The 21,639-nt window shown below is 45.0% G+C and overlaps 1 protein-coding gene across 2 annotated transcripts in view; it reads right to left on the reverse strand.

Moving 5' to 3' along the window:
* Positions 1-9,497: 9,497 nt before the first annotated feature.
* Positions 9,498-21,639, reverse strand: part of ATP6V0D2 (ATPase H+ transporting V0 subunit d2) — a 34,655-nt gene continuing 22,513 nt past the window's right edge. Inside the window, exons 6-8 of one of the 2 annotated variants that reach the window (XM_006269712.3) lie at positions 17,258-17,434; positions 11,422-11,499; positions 9,498-10,852 (exon numbers count right to left, since the gene is read on the reverse strand). In XM_006269712.3, the coding sequence (XP_006269774.1) occupies positions 10,691-10,852; positions 11,422-11,499; positions 17,258-17,434 (417 nt within the window). In that variant the 3' untranslated portion in view covers positions 9,498-10,690. The remainder of the gene's footprint in view (positions 10,853-11,421; positions 11,500-17,257; positions 17,435-21,639) is intronic. The other variant, XM_019486792.2, reaches the window with a different exon arrangement.

Consider the following 21,639-nt stretch of genomic DNA (forward strand, 5'->3'; position numbering starts at 1 on the left):
TCCTGCAGAGCTGGGTCAAGTTCCCTTCCTCTGCAGGGCTGGATTGTGGCCACATTGCCCCCTTCTCTCCTCCATGCCTGCCCTGGGCACTGGATTGGGACTACCAGCCGGACCCAGCCCACAGACAGACAGGGCACTTCCCATCCAGCCCCTGGGGAGAAAGGTTGAGCACCTCTATTGTAAGGCATTTGGCTACAGTGGCAATAAGTGCAGTTTAAGTGCTAAGAACCATAAAAGCAAGCTAGCCGTCTAACTAGAATGGCAGGCTGCAAAGTTCTCTGAGCTGAAAACATACTTTTGACTAGGGCCTCATTTAAGCTGAAAAAATGGCCCAAACTTCTACATGTCATGAAATCTTTGATGTCATGAAATCTTCGAGACATACCAGTAGCAGCAACCATGCAAGAAACTTATTTGTCATGATTTGATATCCAGGCCTGATAGCACACTGTAAGCTAAACTGGTTTAGGCATGTTTATTCTGATGTAACTAGATTCACATTAAGGGTTGCATTGACATAGCTACACCTAGGCTAAACAATCACATGGTTATCTAACATAGTAATGCTAATACAAAAACTATGTAGGTAAGGCCTATGTATTAAAACAAATTACACTTAATGGCATGAGTTGAGATCTCAAGACTTGATTCTGTAGTCCAATGATGAAAGAAAGAGAGCAAAAGTGTTAACACTCAGCATTTGATCTGCACTTGTACAGAAGACCTGCATAGCAACATGAATGTTTCTGTATACTTAAAAGTATGCTCAAATCTATGCCAAAATATGCACCTGTAAATAGGAAAATAATAGTGAATTACAAAGGGCAGAGAAGGGAAATATAGAGTCATGGCAGGAGAGGTATTTAAACACAATCTCATGTATAAAAATGGTATGTAGCAGTCTTCCTTATTTACCCCTCCTGCCAATCAGAAGTGTTAAGAGTGGTCTTAGAAGAAACTGATAGCACCAGCCACTGACACTAGCATGTCCAAGGGTTCTAAGAAAACATTATCACTTTCAGCCAGCTGCTCAGTGTTTCATGACATATGCTAAATGCAGTGATCATGCTGGTCCACCAACCTGTACCAACAGTTCCTTTAAACATATTTAACCCCCTGTTTGGCAACTCTACCAGTGGTTCAGCTCCACCCACTCTTACCACCCACAGGAGTACAGTACTGATATTGCCCTAGACCTGCTCCCACTGAGACATTTACAGGAACTAACATTCAGCTAAACAGTTATAATCTAAGCTGTATTAAAACATTTATTATGTTTTATCCTATATTATAATTGTTATGACCAGGACTGAGAGAAATTTGGATTTAGTTCAAGGTTGTTAAGCATCTGTGTAAGTAATAGTATTTGCTTTAAATACCCTACTTCAACTATTCATTTTGGCTTCTTCCGAACCACATAGATAACTAACAGTCTTGTTATCTGCCCCTCAAGTAATAAAATGCTCCAGCTGTCCTTTAGCTAGGCAACAAATGTAACATTTATACATTATAGAGGACTGAATGATTACAAGATACTATTCTTAATAGAGTAGAAACTTTTAAAGCTCTTGTTATTTTAAAAGCAGTTTTAATAGTGTAACTTCTGCACTTGACCTTGTCTGTCCCTTTACAGTAAGGAAAATGTGCAACCAATCATGTTTATTTTACTCAGTTGGCCTAACTAAAGAAAAAGATTTTATTTTTTGGTGTTATGTGTGGCCATCTGAGGCAATATTCCATTTAATACGATTGGATAGTATAAGCTTTGCTCATATAGGGTTTAGTTCAACTATCACTCACTGGGGAGTTAGATTGGACTCACAGTTTTCTGAGTACTGCCAGTGTGCTTTGCAGTACAAAGGATAGATACAGTGCTTGATCAGGAAGTTTACCGTCTAAATCAGAAGAGTTTAGCTTAGAAAGCAAATAAAGTTTTCTTTTACTTAATATGAATTAACTACGACTACATTGTTTTATTATTATATAAATACCTTTAAATGTTTGCTGCCTACCAAGTCATTTAAAATGTCCAGTAACGTGATTTTGAAAACATGAAGTTATGGGAATTGTGCAACCCTAGATGAAATACTTGGAGATGTTACATTCCACCACCATGTTACCTCAACATATATAGAAATGGGCTAGGCAAGCACAAACTCATTTTTGGCAGCTTCCACATTTTTAATCATTCTGTTAAGCATAGATCTGAAGTAACAGAGGTGAAATTGTACCCCAGTTTAACCATACTGGGTCACCTAGATGAGCGCGCATGTGCATCTTGCAGCATCTCAAACCCCTTTGAGACACTGCAACAGACATGTGTGGGAGCATGGGGGCAAAATTAGATCCCTGGATATCGAGGGGTCAAAAAAAAACTGCAATGAAAAAGACAAGAGGCTGGGTCCCCCACAGAGATGCTCTGGTAACAACCAGAGAATCTCTATGGTTGGCCTTCGCCCTAGTGCTGAAGAACGCTGCCTGCCATGCAGGGCAGGCAGTGTGCCAGCTGCAGGGCACTGGACCCGGCCTCCAGTGCTGGTAAGTAGGGAGAGGAGTGGAGGAGGGGGGAGGGGAATCATGGGGGGGACCCCTGCCAGCCGTGCCTGCTCCGCAAGCCCCCCTGATCCCTGCCCTGCCAGACCCCATCCCCCGCCTGTCCCCCAATCCCTGCCCCGCCCGGCCCCATTCCCTGCCTGCCCCCTGACCCCCCCGATCACTGCCCTACCTGCCCCCCCTGAGCCCCTTCCTGATTGCTGGTCCCCACCCCAGCATCCCCACAGTTAAAAAACAAAAAAAACCAACCCCCCCATGCACTCACTGGCAGTAGCAGCTGCCATCGGGGTCACTGGGGCCCCACCACACAGCATTGGGCCAGGTGACAGCCGCAGCGGCCCCAGCCCAGGCCCTACTGCCCCCCGCTGCCCCATGCTGCACTGGGGGGAGCTCTGCCAAGAGGCCCCAGAACCCCCACAGCCCCTGCTACTGCCAGTGAATAGTGACTTTTTCTTTCTTCTTTTTTTAAAGTGATGGAGCCTGGGGTGGGGCAGCCATCAGGGGGCTGGGCTGGGGGTGCAAGCAGGGGGGGGCTGGGTAGGGCAGCCATTGGGAGGTCTGGGGGAGTGGGTTGGGTGGGGTAGCCATGGAGGGAGGGGGCAGGCAGGGCAGCAATCCTGGGAGCTGGGAGAGCAAGTGGGGATGGGGCATGTGGGCCCTGCAGGGGAGGAGGGTAGCCCCTGCGGGGACCATTTATCCCCTGTTGGGGGGGGGCTGTGGCCCCTTGGGGGGCAGCAAAACATATAGGCGTTTAGAATTCATTTTATTATGAAGATAGAGACACTGGTAGGTTTCCAAATTGCTTTAACATTGTAGATGTATCAATAGAACATTGCCCAACTGATTGCTGTCTCTCACTCTCTCTCTACATATATAGTGGTCTTTTGTTTTAATTGTGGAGGAACATGGATTTCAGGGTATTTTACAGAGTGACTTTGGGATTTTTTTGTCAGGGATTTTTCAGTTTTCCAATAGGGAACACCAGAATTCCTGCTAGGGAGGCCGTGGATCCTGCCTGCTCAGAGCTGGCACCTTGGACCCTGCTGGCTGTGGCTGACTTCCTGGCCAGCTGGGGCCAGGAGGACATGCTTTGACAGTTCAAAGCAGGCCACCACACCCAGAACATCTTCCGGGCAATAGCTGCCCAGATGGCCAGGCAGGGGGCGCACATGGTAGTAGTGCCACACAAAAGCCAACTTTGCAACCACAGCCCACTGGCAGCTGGCCCAGAGGGGCAGATGCCTCTACTGGCTGTACAGTCCCTGTCTGGATCTGGGAGGTGCGCAGCAGGTCACAGCCAGGCAGCAGCCCCCACTGCCAGACTGCTGCAGTGGGTAGAGGGTGCAGTGAACTCTCAGGGCTGCTGCAGCAGTCCAGCTGGCACAAGGGGTAGTGTCCCCAGGTACCAATTGGCTGGGACCCAGAAGCTCCTGAGAGCAGGCAGCCCTGAGCTACTTGCCAAGGCAGCTTTTTGTACTGCTGGGGCCAGGACAGGGCAGCTTTTTATACTGCTGGGGACAGCAAAGGTGCTGGCCCTGGGCTCTAGCTCCCCCTGGCTTCAGATCTGGGAGGAGGCAGGCAGGGTTATTTTGCCCCAAGTGGCACAATTTCCCCCCCACCAAAGTGCATATCCAGGCATGTGTGCTGAGGCAAAAGCCCCAGCTCAGATTTGCACCACTTCTATTTGAGCTGCTGCAAGTGCATGTACTTGCATATGTGGATGTGACCACTGAGATTAAGCCTCTAAACTTTGCAATGAAAATCATGCCTCCTTGACAAAAATGTGTACTTCTAGGAGTAGTGAGAGAATTAAACTATCAACAGCCAAAGTATCTAGGAAGAAAATTTGTTATAGACAGAAATGAAGAAACTCGCTAGTTGCAAGTGTACATGTTTGCTTTGCATAATTTCTTCAGGGAAAAGGTACCATAGGACATTTGTAAATTTATCTCAAAGTGATACTTCATTTGATGGCAAAGATGATGAAGCCCTGAAATTTCAGCTGAAAGAACTGCAGCTTCTAATAGTTTCAGGTTTGTTTTTTTTAATTTCCCAAGGGACAAATATGTGACACCAAAAAACCCATCATCTCTTCTCAGTCAATAAGTTAATGCCCTGTAAATGTTGCAGTTGTTTACTTCAGTGCCACTTAACTTTCCTTCTTTAAATTCCTGTTAGCACTGTAGTGTTCTGACAACTATGGGAGAATAAATTGAATTCTCAGCTGGCTTACACGCTAACTGGAGAATTATCAGTTAACTTCCAAATGAAAAATCTCTAAGTGGTGTTTGCCAAACCTGAAAGAGTATGATTTGATCTACTGTTGCCACCTGAGTTCACTGGGATGGAGGATATTTCATCTAAAAGTCTTAGTAACTATGGAACCCCCAAACACCTAATCATGAATATTTCTCAGCATATAGGCTCAATTTAAAAACTTCAGCTGGACTCTATGATGTCTGTCTTCATTTCTTCAGTTCAGTGGTTAGGATTTTCTTTGGATTATTTTACAGGATGACTATTTGTGTGTTTGAAATCTCTTTAAGTGTCAGTGTTGCATAACCTGCTGTGAGCTGCCTGTAAGTATTATTGCCACCTATCAGTTTTCTTCTCTGATTTATATTCATTCATTTTCTTAACACCCTGTGCTGAAGCACAAGTTGTACAGCATGTTACTGGCTTCTGCCTGATCCCAGCTGCTCCTACTTAAATCATTACAGTAATCTAACTCCTAGTGTTAAAGACCTTTATAATACTGTTGAGGCCAACTAAATTGCCAGTTACCAACTTCATTAAAACACCATGAATTTGCTATTTCAGCAAACTCTTTATCCAGCATTTAGGTCCTGAAGGTAGTTGGTCTGGTAATTTAGGTTTTTTTAATGTGTACTATAGCCAGTTCATTTTGTTTATATAGAAATGTGTGTGTGTTCTGTTACTATTTTTAATTATTATGTAACATCAACTTATCACTGATAATACAAAGAAGACTGACAAGATGCTGTGCAAAGTGGACTGGACAAAGATTTAAGAGTATGCTGTAATTAAGGGTACTTTAGTTAAAAAAAAAAAAGGAAAATAGCATTTTTTTTAAATGGCACTCAATATTAAATTTATTTTCCATTAGAAAAGTATTTAAAACTGTCATTAACAGTTTAAATAAATCTAAAGCCCTCAAAGATTATTTAAGTTTGAGCAGAATTGTTCAGTAGTTAGCAAACTCTTATGACAGTGATCCCAAGAGTCAAGTTTTTTATAAGAAAGCATGGTCATAACAATGGTACAGAAGGAAACTGTAAGGATCAGTTTTGTTCTGTATCGCCCTATATGCTGGGTTCTGTGAATCGATAGATTCAAGAAACAGCTGAAGAACTACAGCTGAATGCTGCATGTTCCAGTTTTCCGAAAATGGAAGATATGTTCCCATGTAAGTTAATAGCGCTCGCAGTTTCATGGTCTCCAGTAGCGGGGTGACTGGAGGGGGTCACATGAGAATGTGTACTGGCATGGATGGTAATATAATGGGAGAAGACTAAATGTTAGGGACTTGATTTGGAGAAAAATTATGGATATGAGAGAGAGTGTAATTTTAAGACTTTCTTCACTCCCATCTTTCTGTATTCAGTAACAGAATATGGCTGCCTGTTTCTTTAATCATGGATCTAATCTAACCAATGTCAGCAACATGCTGGTTAAATTTAGAAATTATCTGGTAACTTACTTCAAAAAAATGCTGAGGTTGTTCTTTTCAGAGTCCAAAGACCAACTCTGTTGACAAGCCCTCTTGCAAGCACCATCCCTCCTCTGTTTGTCTCTGAGCCGCTGCAGTCCATAGACTGCTCTAGCAACTTTTAGCCAGGGTTGTTTGGTCCCAGCATTCTTTCCCGGGATTGGAAAGGGGTCGGACTTGATGATCTGCTCAGGTCCTTTCCGACCCTACCAACTATGAAACCTAAGTCTCTTGGCTACTGATACTCAGTGGTCCGGGGCAAAGGCAGGGTTTTTTCCCTTCCAAACTACTGCAACAAATTATTGGCATAATGCCTATTCACGAGGTTTATGCAGCTAGGGAGGATTTAAGTATTAGTGCAGAAAAAATATTTTTGATGATGTGCTGAGTCACTTGTTTTAGTTCCTGTGTGCTGAACCTGTTTATTTTCATTCTTATTATATTTCTTGTATGGTAGAAAAACCATGGTGTCAAAGGGCTTTCCAAAATTAAAGTATACATTTATTTATCTCTGCACTCAACATGAAATGTATTTTATTTCATTGGGTGTAGGTTGTAGTCGTGTTAGTCTAAGGACATAGGCAGACAAGGTTCTTTGGGTGAATCTGATATCTTTTATTAGACCAACTGAAATAGTTGGAAAAATTTTTTAGCAAGCTTTCGGATTTAGAAACCCTTGTCTCTGCAGTTGGTGTGTGCTTTTCCTGGATGGAATGAATAGTAAAGAAGCCAGAGACTGGGCTGGTATGCTTTTATTTCATTGTGAACTTATAGGCTAAGTACAGGCATTCAAAAAGCCCAAGCCTGAATCGTTTCAATCTTTTTGCAGTTTAGTCTAACTTGTATAGATTGAACCGAGAAGCAAGTGAATAGACATTCACTTTTGATTCTGGAAATGCAGCCACACGCCTTCAGTGGCTCAGGCTACAACTTGGTGGGGGGAGGGGGCGCTACAGCAAGCCCTCCCTTCCCTTCCACAGTGTCCTGAAGGCTGGAAGGGGTCTGAGCTGAAAGGGGTGGTGTGTGGCCAGGCCCTGGCAGGCCTTAGTATGATTGGGGAGGGATTTAAATCCCTACCCTAGCCTGCAGGAACCCTAGCAGAGTGTGCCTGGAAGGGGTGGGGGGAAGCAGCTTTTGCCAGGCTTTTGGTGGCGGGGGAGGAGCATGGCAAGACTCAGCCCCTGGCTAGCACCGAAGGGTCAAGCAACCAGAGCAGGGGCATGGCCACACCCCAGCCCTGAGGCAAAGCGGAGGAAGGAAGGGGAGAATTACAGAGAAGTGGGGCTGCCAGAGACCTCCAGAGGTCCTCTAGTGTCTAGTCCAGTCCCTGCCTGAGCCCTGGCCAGACCTTCCCATAGAAGCACAATCTAAAAAGCAGAGGGTTTACTCGCAGCGCCCACAACCAAGAATACCTGCGAGAGGGCTCTGTACTGCTGGGGGAAAAAGCCACCAAGGGCTTCCTGCAGCTGGTTCCCCACCTCCTTCCCCACTATGGGGCCCAGTGCTGTGCCCCTCCAGCCCTGAGCCCTGAGGCAGTGCTGCACAGAGGGCCCCCCACCCTGACCATACAGTGGGGGAGGAGAAGGAGAGGGAGAGCCCTGCCCGCTGCAGCAGCTGTCTGACAGCCTGGGCACAGGGAACCAGAAGCAATCCAGTCACAGCTCTCATGGCCCCAGCCTGAGTCGCAGCCAGCTGGGAAGGGCCCTGCCCCCATGGCTCAACCTGGCCCTGCCATTAGCCCGTCTTGCCTGGGACTGGGGCTGGGGTTGGGGCTGCAGGCCAGGTCAGCCCAGGACAGTTTTACAGGTCCTGCAGCCCCAGCCTGAGCCTCAGCTAGCTGGGAAGGGCCCTGCCACCACAGCCTGTCCTGGCCTGGCCCCGCCATTTGCCCACCTTGCCCAGGGCTTGGACTGGGTCCGGGTCAGGCCAGACTACAGGCACTGCTGAGGGAAGGCATGGAGGGGCCGGGCTGGACTGGACCGTGGATGCAGGACCCTTCCCAGCTGGTTGCAGCTCAGGCTGGGCCTGCAGGACCTGTGAAATTGTCCTGGGCCAGCTCAGCCCCAGGTGAGATGGGCAGATGGTGGGGCCAGGCCATTCCCAGTCAGCTGAGGCTTGGGCTTGGGCTGGGGCTGCAGGAGCTGTGTGCCTGGATTGTTCCTGGCTCCCTGTGCCCAGGCAGGGCTGACCTGGTACAGAGCTGCTTCAGTGGGCAGGGCTCTTCCCTTCTTCCTTCTCTCCTGCCATGGGGCTGGGGGAGGAGGGTCTCTGTGCAGCATTGCCCCAGGGCTAAGGAAGGAGGGATTAAACCCCCTGCTCCCCTCAGGCTGCTGGCATCTGCCCATACTCCCTGCTCCTGCTGCTGGAGCAGGGTTTTCCACCCCCACTCCCTTCTCAGCCAGCTGGAGCAGTGATAATGCTCCGGCTAGGGAGGAGAGGGGTGGGGCAAACTGTGCTCCACTGGAAAAGACAGCCCTACCCAGCCCAGGGCTACAAAGCATGCTGGGATGCTGGGGGCTGTGAATTAATTTAAACCAGGAAGGGGTCTGGAACAGAAATTCTCTAAACCAGTTGGACCTAAATCAGTTAAGTCTGATACTATATTCAAACAGGTTAATTTTAAACCAGTTTTGGCCATTTTGATAGCGGTTTATGTGCACTGAATTTCTGTTCTGCTACAGGTTTTAACCAGTTTCTGATCACTTAAGCTGGTTTATGTGTAACTCCTGTCCCTAGCCATAGAGGGAAGACTAGGGGTATGGACAAACATGCACTTGGAGCAGCCTCAGAAGGGAAGGAGGAACTACGCTGCAATCGTTTCATGTGCATTATCCTGCAGCAATACCCGTGTGGTCAACTGCCCCAACTTTGACTCTGGATGCAGCAGGGTTAAAGTTGGAACAGTTTTGCTACGCTTGCATAGCTCATGCACAAGTACTTCTTGGAGCATAACAGCTGTTGTACAGTCCTGAGCAATAGTTCCTTCCCCATTTTGAAGCCATTCCAAGTGTATGTTTGTCCATACCCTAGGTCGAAGATTGGGGTGAACTATTCAGTGATCCAGAATCTTGAAGTAGTCCAGGCAGAATATCAAGCCTTCAACTTCTTTAAATACTCAGAAGATAAATGTCTTAATGCAGGGTGATAGCACAGAGGTAATGAGTGTTCAAAGTGCTCCCCTCTCCTCAGTCAAATCACCTTTTTCCTGCCATGATTTAACTTCAACTGTCTGCTATATTTTCAGTGGTTGATCTGAGCTAGGCCTTTAAATAGATCAAAGCTGATGCTCTTTATGCCTAACTTAAAGGTGCTAGAGAATTAGCTGATATGTTCATTTATGTTCCATGCCCTCCTTTGGTGACAACATAGAGATCAGTAGTTCTCAACTTCTGTAGACTCCAGGAACCAGTTCATAACTTTTTCTGAATTTAACAGTACCCCATTTAAAAACAAAGTTATTTATTACAGTGTTTTCTCTTCTGTGCCCAGGGGCCAGGTGCAAATGGGGAGACAACAGGAACAAGCTAGTACTTACCTCCTCACACAGGGACCAGGGTAGGAGGGTATGGGGAAGAGCAAGTACTTATCTCCTTGGACCCCATGGCACCCTTACAAGTCTCTCCTGGAATCCCAGTTGAGAATCTCTAATGTTGATATTAAAGTGTTGGAGAGTATAGATCTTTGTAAGTCTGCACAGTGAAAAGTATGTAGCACATGTCCATCGTACCACTCTGGATGCGGCCTGAGAGGAATAAGTAAAGCCATCTTGGTGGAATCTCATAATATGTCTCTAAAGCAAGGGAGAAGTATTTGAGGTTTGACAGTATCTGGAACCTCTGTACTACTGGCCATGTGTTCCAGGGATTTCCTGAAGTTTAATGTAGGCAAAAAAACCTCAGAAGAGCTACAAAGTAACCTCAGACTTTGTCTCTCTGTTGGTCTTCCATATTCCATTGTAATATCCCTCAAGAAGAAACTGGTAATCATGATCTAAGATTCAAATGGTGGTTTCTGGCCCATAATGAACCCTGAGCTTAGAGAAAATAGCTTGTTAGCTAATTCCAAATTAAATTATTTGGCGATATTTGTAAGCTTCATGCTTAGAAAACTTATTTCCAAGAATTTATAGGCATTTTATTTATTAAATTAAAACAGGATCACTGTTCTGTTTTGTTTCTCAGTCAAAATAGTCTACACAAATCTATCAAATGTTCCTTAAATAAGTGAAAAAATGTGCATCTATGATTTTGGTTCTGGTTTGTTCACATTGTGCTATGTGTAAAGATAACTATCACTTGATTCATTTGGCAAAATCTGATAATAATTACTTTTTAAAAATAAACAATTTCCCCCTAATATGCAGTAAGTGTGTCTTTTTATGCACTCTACAATTATAAATTCTCTGAATTAGAAAATAGGAATGTAGTTGTTGATTTTGGTTCTGTGTCTCTGAGAAATGCATTCAGCAATCCATACAACATTTCTGCTTTCTTGTTCCTTCAGCTTTATATAAGCGTAGAATACTCCAAAATGGAATTGGTTATTGAAGGCAAGCACATTCAGTTTTACCTAAGGAAAAAATATGAAGTATTGAAAATACTGTATTAGAGTACTTTGACATTTAAATATTACCTTTCATCCCTAAAGTTTCTAAAGTATTTTACTAGCTTAACTATCTGCAACAAGCTATCTATAACCACCTCACCAATAGACTTGTGATTGAAATACTGTCCCTGGGTTAACTGTGGTAAGCATTTAAAAAGATCACAGAAATTTTATACAGAAGGGTAGGATAGTTAATGAATACATTCTCCAGTGGATAAGGCAAGGGGAAACTTCAGGAAAAAGTATATAATTAGTTGGCATGAAATTTGACTAAGCTAGCAGAACCTGCTCCTCTACACACATTCTTACAAAGGATGCTATTGCTTTTATTTTATTTAAAAATGCAAGCCTTATGTTTTTTCCAAAAATGGCGGCTGTAGCAGCACTATGCTTGAACGTTATGGTGGGCCATTGTATCGATACAGGTTCAGGAAGGAGCAGTGCCACTAGCTGAATGAGCACCAGCAATTCCTGTCATAGATGGGCAAACCTGCTAACTTGCTGTTGATACATTTAGAGGTGCAGTATCTTACCTCATGTTCAAAAAATGCATCTTCCAATGTCTTTTCTCCTGTGCCATTCCCTACCCCTTCAAACAAAGCCTTGTATTCCTAGAAGCACAAACAACCACAAATGGCAAATAATTTGCTCATTCATCCTATTTAGTAAAAATAACAAAAACAAAACCCTATGTTATGTAACCTTTCTGCACATAAAACCTTAAGCAAATTGTAGTCATTTTTCATGGTTTATACAATCAAAGCAATTATGCACTGAAGTTAAAAGTACTGGTATTTCCTCTTGTCTTCCCAATTTTCCCCTGTAGTTTAATATTCGTTTGAAATGAGAGCACTGGAAATGGGTTGCTAGAGAATGACATGATCTTTCACCCTCTAGGAATGGGTTCTAAGTCTCTAATTTTAACAATACCCATCAGACCCAGAGCTGTAAGCAGAGCTCGGATCATGAGCTGTGATTCTTCATACAGCATTCATTTCACTTCCACCAGTCTGCTGGGCCTATTTCACCTATAACAATGACTAAATAAAGCATTTTAATAGTTCAACCTGTAATGATACCCTAGTATGTAATTGTTGAAGATATATTTGACATTGCTTCCCAGTCAGTATCCTCCTAGCAATTATTTCCAATTACAATTTTTTGCAGCTGCAACTTGTATATAAAAAAAGGAAGCAGGATCTTAACAGGTATCTGTTATAGGCAAAAATCTTTGGGTGTGTGTAAACAAATTGCGGGGCATGTGTGCATGACACTTTAAAGTGGGTTAAATGCTTTTGCACTGCTTTAATGGTGTTGATGTTTGCATGTGTCAGCAGTGTATTGCGCATTAATTCCAGCCACTGTAGCACATTCAGCAGTGTAATGCACCTTAAATCACGGGGACCTCCCATGCTATCCAGCCAAGGGGTTGGACCAAGGTGGTCAAGGGCCCCAAGACCCACTGCACCAAGGTCCCTGCCCCACTGGAGCTTTGCAACAGGTACAAACCTCTTGTAGCCCCAGCAGAGCCTGCTAAGTTGCTAGCTCCCGCAGGCAACACAGGCTCAACTGAAGCTATTGTCCCCGCTCTCCCTAAGACAAAACACAAAGTGTTTGTCGTGGGAGACTCCATCCTGAGGGGGACGGAGGGGGCAATCTGGCGCCCTGACCCCTCCGCCCGGGAAGTCTGCTGCTTCCCGGGAGCCCATATCCGAGACATTGCAGAGAAGATCCCTAAACTCCTCCAGCCCCCTGACCACTACCCTATGCTTCTTATCCATGTGGGCACCAATGACACGGTTCAGAACCCTCCCAGCTGGGTAATGAAGTGCTACAGGGATTTGGGAGTGGGCTTAAGGAGTTGGGGACACAGGTGGTGTTTTCCTTGGTTTTGGGCTATGGGGTGAGGAGGGGAGAGGAGGATCCAGGTATCGAACCAAAGACTGCGGCGCTGGTGTCATCGGGAAGGCTTTGGCTTCCATGACCACAGTCCACTCTTTGGTGAGAGAGGCAGCGAGCTGCTGGGAAGGGACGGCCTCCACCTTTCTCCGCTGGGGAGAAGGCTCTTCTCAGCCAGACTGGCTGACCTGCTCCACCGGACTTTAAACTAAGCCCACTAGGGGACAGGGGGACTACCGCCACTGCTGACTCTCTGAGCAACACTTGCAAAGCCAGCAGGCCAAGGAACTTAAGGGAACCCACCCCTGCCCCATCCCTAGAGCAAGCTGCAGGCAAGGCAAGGGCCCCCAAAGGGACACTTGCTTGCCTGTACACTAATGCCAGGAGCTTGGGGAATAAACAGGAGGAACTTGTCCTCCTGCTCAACACAAACAATTACGATGTCATAGGGATAACGGAGACCTGATGGGACTCCACCCATGCCTGGACCATGGGTATAGATGGCTATACCCTGTACAGGAGGGATCGAGTAGACAAAAGTGGGGGAGATGTAGCTCTCTATGTCAAGGAAAGCTACACATCCCTACAAGCTGACATCAGCACCCAGGGTGGATGATTAGAGACCCTCTGGGTTAAAATCCGTGGGGAACACTGCACAGGGGATACAATAGTGGGAGTCTACTACAGACCTCCTTCTCAGAATCAAGAAATTGAGCAGGAGTTCGCCGGGGAATTGGCTGAGGCTGCACACTCCTGGTCCATGGCTGTCATGGGGGACTTCAACTACCTAGACATCTCATGGGAAAAGCTCTCGGCCAAATCTGAACGGTCGCATAGCTTCCTCATGTGCATGGATGAGCTCTATCTGACTCAAGAAGTCTATGGGCCAATGAGAGGCAAAGCGCTGCTCGACCTGGTACTTCCAAATGGGGATGACCTAATCAGCAACCTAATGATCTAAGAGAAGCTGGGTGACAGCGACCACGAGCTGATCACCTTCACCATCCGCTGTAAAGCTGGCAGGTCAGTCAGCAGTACAGACCTCAGGAGGGCTGACTTTGACAAGCTCAGGAGACTTGTCGTTGAGGCCCTGAGCGACCATGACCCCAAGGGGAGGGGAGTCCAGGAAGAGTGGTTGCTCCTCAAGGGAGCGATCCTAGATGCACAAGCTAAAGCTATTCCATTTTGGAGGAAAGGCAGCAAGAGGGCACAGCAGCCCCCTTGGCTCAACAAGGAACTAGCGATCCTCCTACATCTAAAAAGACAGACCTACAAATGATGGAGGATAGGATCCACCTCCAAGGAGGAATATACTGCACTGGTCTGGACCTGCAGGGAGTGAACCAGGAAAGCCAAGGCTGCAATGGAAACTCCAACTGGCTACAAGTATCAAGATCAATAAAAAGTCCTGTTTTAGATACGTGGGGAGCCGGAGGAAAAGCAAGGGCAACATCGGACCCCTGCTAAACCAGAAAGGAGAACTGACGACTGACGCCCAGGAAAAAGCCAATTTACTAAATGGGTACTTTGCGTCGGTCTTTCACAAGTCCCACGGGATGCCCCTGTCAATTACAGGACAGGGATGCCCAAGTGAGGGTGGTTCCGTGCCCTCCATCAAAGCTGACCTCATGAAAGAACACCTTGAGAGGCTGGACACCTTCAAGCTAGCCGGCCCTAACAATTTACACCCCAGAGTAGCTGTCCTGCATCATAGCTCAGCCCCTGGCACAGATCTTCAAGAGCTCCTGGCACTCTGGTAAAGTGCCTGATAATTGGAAGAAGGCCAATGTGGTGCCTATCTTTAAGAAAGGGAGGAAAGTGGATCCGGCAAACTATAGGCCCATCAGCCTGACCTCTATCCCTGGGAAGGTCTTAGAAAAGATTATCAAAGAGGCCATTCTTAACAGACTGGCCGATGGCAACATCCTGAGGGATAGCCAGCACAGGTTTGTTGCAGATAGGTCATGCTTGACCAATCTCGTTTCCTTTTACGACCAGGTGACCTATCACCTGGACAAGGGGGAAGAGATTGATGTCATATATCTTGACTTTAAAAAAGCCTTTGATCTGGTATCCCATGATCATCTTTTGGCAAAACTGGCCAACTGCAGCCTCGGGTCCACCATGATCTGCTAACTGGGGAATTGGCTCTATGGTCAGACCCAGAGGGTGGTGGTTGACGGAAGTCAATTGTCATGGTGCCCTGTGACCAGTGGGGTCCCCCAAGGCCTTGGACCTATTTTGTTCAACCTCTTCATTAATGATGTGGACACTGGAGTCAGAAGCAGACTGGCCAAATTTGCCGATGATACCAAACTTTGGGGTAAAGCATCCACACCTGAGGACAGGGGGATAATCCAGGCTGACCTTGACAGACTCATGAAATGGGTGGACGAAAACGTGATGGTGTTTAACACAGAAAAATGCAAGGTTCTTCATAGATGCTTCTCAAGCAAATCCCAGGACATCATTCTCCCATTGTACTCAGCCTTGGTGAGGCCGCAGCTGGAGTACTGAGTCCCGTTTTGGGCTCCACAATTCAAAAAGGATGTGGAGAAGCTTGAGAGAGTCCAGAGAAGAGCCACGCTCATGATCAGAGGTCACAAAAACAGACCTTATGATGAGAGGCTGAGAGCTATGGGACTCTTCAGCCTGGAAAAGCGCAGGCTCAGGGGAGATCTGATGGCCACCTATAAGTTTATGAGGGGTGTTCACCAGGATCTGGGGGAACATTTGTTCACCAAAGCGCCCCAAGGGATGACAAGGTCAAATGGTTATAAACTCCTGCAAGACTGTTTCAGGCTGGACATAAGGAAGAGCTTCTTTACTGTCTGAGCCCCCCAGGTCTGGAATGGCCTACAACCAGAGGTGGTTCAAGCACCTACTTTGAATGCCTTCAAGAGAAACCTAGATGTTTTTCTTGCTGGGATCCTATGACCCCAGCTGACTTCCTGCCCCTGTGGCAGGGGATTGGACTCGATGATCTTCCGAGGTCCCTTTCAGCCCTAATGTCTATGAAATCTAAATTACTTTGGCGTGCAGCAAACTAAAACACCTCTGAGGAGTTTTAGTTTGCTGCCCTACAGCTGCAGAACGAAGCACTGGGTTCCGTGCGGCTCAGGCGCTGTGCAGGCAGCCCATGCAGGCAGCCTGGCAGCAGCCCGGGAAAGCAGGCTCCACCGAAGGAGGAAAAAAAAAAAGCAGTGAGTCTGATCTTTTTTCTTTCTTTCTTTTCTTTTTTTTTTCCTCCTGGAGCCTGCTTGCCTGCATGAGCTGCGGGGAACCCAGTCCTTCCCTCCACAGCTGCGGTACCCCCTGGGACCACCCTAGCTGGGTGCCTGTGGGCGGGTGCCGCCTGGTGGGGCTGCCACTGCCGTGGAGAGAAGCACCAACCTCCCACCCCCACACATCCTAAGGACCACTCCACCCACTGGCAGCTTGCCTTCCCTCCTCCACCGCTGGAGAGGCAGGTAAGACACAGGTGCATATGACACGGGGGTTTACTTCACCCTCAATTGAAGCAGTGTTTTTAAAAACCCACCACTTCAGTTTAGGGCTCCCAATTCATCTACACATGCCCTTACAGGTTTACTCCAGGTATCTATTAGTTTTTTTTGTCTTTCCTTCCATTCTACAGTTCCCCTGAAAAAAGATAATACTGATCAAATAGTCCTCACTGAAGAATGACAGAGTGGGAAAGAAAGGGAGAGAATACCAGTTCTGTGAAATCATGTTTCCCTCTTTTGAGGCTTTGTGGAAACTTATGGCTCTGAAGCCAGGGCTCAACAGAGTTTCACACTGGGAATAGGAAATACTAACACATGTGCTGGTTGCATTCTTGCCTCTAGCAGTAGTGGATATCTGTGTTTAAGACTACAGGAGGTAGCAGGTCTTAAACTTTGTTGTTTAACCCTGGTAATGGAGATATTTTCTGCAGTTCACCAATGACAGTAAATCTATAGGAGATAAGCTGCCAGAAAACCAAAAAGTCCTATGCCAGCTTTTCTTCCTCTTTCATCTCTAGATGTGGAAGGCTGTAGTCTAATCTCTTTAATGGCTTTCTAACCCTTTCTTCCCTGAGGTAGCAAGTATGTAGTAAATCTCAGCTTCTTTGGCTTTTAGTGGGATGGGAACACTTTTTGCCTGCGAGAAGGTGTGGTTTGGCTCTATTTTGACCTCTCTATGATGGACAATTTACATGGCGTCAAGATAATGTCACTATTCAAATATTTTTGGAAAGAATACAATATTTATGTGCATTGACTTCTCTACAGGATCATTTGTATAATTCCTGTATTGTTTATTTTGCCTCTCTAAAATATTTGGCCTTGCATATGATGGTCAGAGTTCCTTTTATGTATTTTTGTAAACAAATGCTATGGAATTTGGTCCAACAAAAGATATCCTAAGAAATCATTGCCTATGGAATATTGAATCATCTTTTCGTTAGAAATTAAATACAATACATACTGCATAGTAATCTGCCACACACTTCACTTGCTCATAGTCATCTGCATTGGCCAGCAGGTGTATGCCTTCTGGATACAACTTTCCACAAGTTGGATATAGTTTCTCTCTGTCATCTTTACTCAGCTCAGTGCCAAATGAATTAATGGTGATGATAAAGGCACGTCTGTCTGCTTCAAACTTAAAAGAATAATATATATTTTAAAAAGTAACATAGGTTGAACATCTGATACTGAAAAGGAAAAACAGTATAATAGTGTTCAATACCAGAAGTAGCCTATTGAAGTCTAATTTAATTAATGATATCTATAAATGCTACACTTGGTAGAATTATTTGCAAGGGTTTTTAATGCTATAGGAATTAACCAAAGCACAGTTTTCAGAATAAGTACATACATATTTAATAAAACATAATCATCATAACTAATACTTACATTTTAACTAATCAACCAAAGAGAATTTAAACCTTATGTCTTAACCATCCTCCACCTATTTATTTAACTGCTTTTTGCTTTTCAGAGGCTGTGTCTACACGAGACGCTTACTGTGCAGTAGTTTGTTACTGCACAATAGCGTTGCACAGCAGGAAGTGTGATGCAATACTACTGTGCAGTAGTAATGAGCTACTGAGCAGTCAGTGTCACCTGAAGCCATTCGGCAATGCTACTGCATAGTAACTCCAGTTACAGCACAGTCATTTAGTACTTGTTTAAACTACACAGTAATGATTGTGCAGTCCTCATCGCAAGTAGATGTGGCCAGGATGTATAATTCTGCCAGGAAGTCTCCCTTCTTCTTGATTTTGAACAACATTTTTCAAAATATTAAAAAGTAAATGGAATCAGGAATAGATAAGTTACTTCAAGGTCATTGTAAGATGTGTTAATCTTTAACAGTGAAATGGAAATAATTGCTTAAAAATAATCACTACACACAGGGCGTGTCTACATGGCACAGAGCTGCTCCTTCCCTGCTCTGCCCCCTGCAGCAGCCCGGCGGGAGCTCCAGACTCCCACTGGTGCTAGCTCAGGGACTCGCATGGGGCATGGGTCTGCTCCCAGTGGGTACAGGGCCAGGAGAGCTCTGTCAGATGCAGTGGCAGCTTTCTCCTGGTCCCATGCACATCAGCAAGGGACCTGATGTGCACTGGACTGGGAGACAGCTGCCTCTGCAGCAGGCAGAGCTCTCCTGGTTCTATGGCTATTGTGACACAGTTGCCAGCAAGGCCCCTGCCACCAGCAGCGGCCTTGCTTGGTGCAGAGCTGGCTGCTCTGGGGAGCGGGTGGGGACTGGGAACCTGGAGCAGCTCTGTGTGCCATGGAGGCCAGCTCTGTGCCATGCCAAGCTGCTCCAGGGGTAGGCGGGGGATGGGTTTCCAGCCCCCACCCTCTCCCCAAAGCAGCCAGCTTCATGCAGCACCAGCCGCTCCAGGGACCAGATGGGAGCTAGGTTCCCAGTCCCTGCTCGCCCTCTGAAGCTACCAGCTTTGTGCTGGAAGCCGGGACAGGGGACAGAGAGCTCCCCAGTCCCAGTGCCAATTAGCTCCCAGCTCCTGGGAGGAGATGGCAACTGAACAGCGCCAGGACTGGGAACAGAGAGCTCCTTGTCCCTTGTGGCTCCCTGCTGCCAAGACTGACTGGGAGCAAATTTACTTCCAGTCAGTGTCTACGTGAGAGTTACTGCACAGTAACTACTGCATAGTTAACGTAGTACCTGTACTTACAGGTGCTAGCTAACTGTGCAGTAGCCTAATTATGGTGCAGTAAATGGTGTTCACATGTAGATGATGACATTTTACTGCTCAGTAGATTAATATACTGTGTCTACTGCATAGTATACTAATCTGCGCAGTAGATGTGCCCACATAGACTTAAAATGATTGATAAGAAAATGGTAAAATTGAACTGCGCTTTTTTTTTGTTGTCAACTTCAGACCTAAAGGCTTCTTCTGTCTACTTTTTAACAACTGATTCTTAAAACCTAAAATTAGGGACTGTATTTCTCCTGATAATTTTAAATGTCTGATATTTGTTGCTGCAGAAAAAATACAGACTAAAATTCAGAAAAGGCATATAACTTGGACTGTTCCTCTCCTCAGGGCAAAATTGAATTTATCACCCTAAGAACCTGAATTAACATCTCAAAGGTAAATGAAAGTGAAAGTAATATATGAACCTGTTTTCATTTTTTGTTGAGCCTCTGCACTTTGTTACTGACATGAGAACAAAAATAGCTTTAGTATGTCCATTATTGCTATTACTATTAATAATAATGATATTAACCTTTTTAAAAAGTAATAGAATAGCTAGGGATAGCATCAGAATTATTCAAAATATAGTACAGCACAAGCAGAATGAACTGAATTTAGACAGTCATGAGATGTTTCTCACATTGTGAACATTTAAACCACCTTGAGCAGAAATACATGGTGTTTGAGCAATAGAAGTTGAGCAATAGAAGTAGCTCACTCATGGAATTGCAACACTTTTACAAATTTAGGAAAGAATCACATTCTTAACCCCTCAGATGATGCATTAGAACAGTGGTTCTCAACCTTTTTTGTACCAAGACCCATTTGTAAACATCAAAGCCCAGTCCCGATCCAGTGCCCCTCCTGACCTGCTACCCCCCACCCCCAATGTGTGGGGTGGGGTGGGGTGGGGGTGTGTGGGGGCATATAGGGGCCACAAGCAATCCCTTGCAGGCTGGAATTCTGCCAGCCTGCAAGGGAAAAGCTATAGGTTCCCACCCTTTTTTCTTTAAAGGAGAAACCATTTTTGAAGTTTGTTTGTGGCACACTTTTGGTTCATGACCTCTGGGATGAGAAATGCTGCATTAGAACACTTTGTAAGAACAACCTGGTGGCTCTTTGGCACTAACTTCTGAGTAGGGAAAGAAAACAAACAATAATGGAATAATTAGAAGGAAATAAGTGTGCATGAAAAGGCTTATAGCTAATAAATAATACAAACAAACCTTATTTGCCTTACTAATGTGAGTAAACACATTAATTCCAGTGGGACTACTCTCATAAATCAAATTCTTCTGCTCACTTTACTCATCATAACCATGAAGAGTGATTTTTTTTCTGGGGGGGGGTTAATTCCATTTGTAGCATTTTGAGGACAATCGGCACATCTGCACGTTCACTGTTACTGCACAGTAACTTAAGTTACTGTGGGTGTGTGTCTACATGTGTGGGTGTTACAGCGCAGTAACTATGGCGACTTGCACCAATTTGGGTGTAAATTTGCTACCTGCATCATACAGGTTGCAGATTTATGCCCAAGTAGTTACCATGTAGTAAGGCACATGTAGATTTAAAAAAAATTTTTTTTAAATATAGTACAGTTTAGTTTGGGGTGTCATTCTATATATAACCCTTACACAAATAATCCCACTGATTTAATTATGTCTGCCTTTTCTACAAAAGGTCTTCTGGATTATTCTTGTGTACATGTATAGGAATACATCATAAATGTCAGCTATTTTGCTGTATAATTAAGATTCTTTATTAAGTGGCTTAACTAAGAGATGGACTGCTTTACACATGACCTAAGATCCATTTAATGTTACAGGAAAAAACACGTCTTCTATAAAGAAATCCATCCCGATAGCCATTGATTTACCAGTGGAATCATCTAATGTTGAGTGAGAATTTATGATTTTTTTTCTGACTGAAAATGTAGTTTCTGAAAAATCAAAAATGTCTTTAAAAAAATCCTTTTGCCAAACTTTTGATTGGGAGGAGAGGGGAGTGATATTTAATTTCTGGTTGCTTCAGTCTAAGTTGAATATTTCATTTTGTTGAACTGAATTGAGACATTGAGTGAGTTTGATAAAAACATTAAACTGTATTTTCCCATCACTATGTTGCCTTACAGGACTTACTGTTTGGGCTCCCTTTCTTTCCTAAGGTGTTCCCTGGAAAACTAAATCTCCCATAAAGCAAGCTCTGAGTGTGTATTATGGGAGTCAAAGGGCTCTGGGTTTATCACTGGCAGTGTAACGTTGTTAAGAAGCATAATGGAAAATTGAGAAATCTGGGTTCCATGCTCTTTGATGGAAATTATAATAGGAAAATGCAACTGAAGGTTGCAATAATTCTGAATGAAAAATGTCAGGACATTTAAAAAACATATGAAACATTTCATTTTTAGACAAGTGTATGTTACATTTCTGCATCCAATTGTAAAAGTTTTACTTAGGGGTGCACCTATGAAGATTTTTTGGGTTGGTACTGATGGCCAGTTTTTAACAAGCCATATCGGCCAATACCGATCCATTTGCTAATATGTAGCCAGGCAGCATAGAGACCAGTGTCCAGCTGGGAAGTCTGTTGTGGGGGGAGGGAGGAGCGAACGGGTGTTGGTGGGGCAGATCGA

The sequence above is a fragment of the Alligator mississippiensis genome, chromosome 3, assembly GCF_030867095.1.
Source record: "Alligator mississippiensis isolate rAllMis1 chromosome 3, rAllMis1, whole genome shotgun sequence".
NCBI lineage: Eukaryota > Metazoa > Chordata > Crocodylia > Alligatoridae > Alligator > Alligator mississippiensis.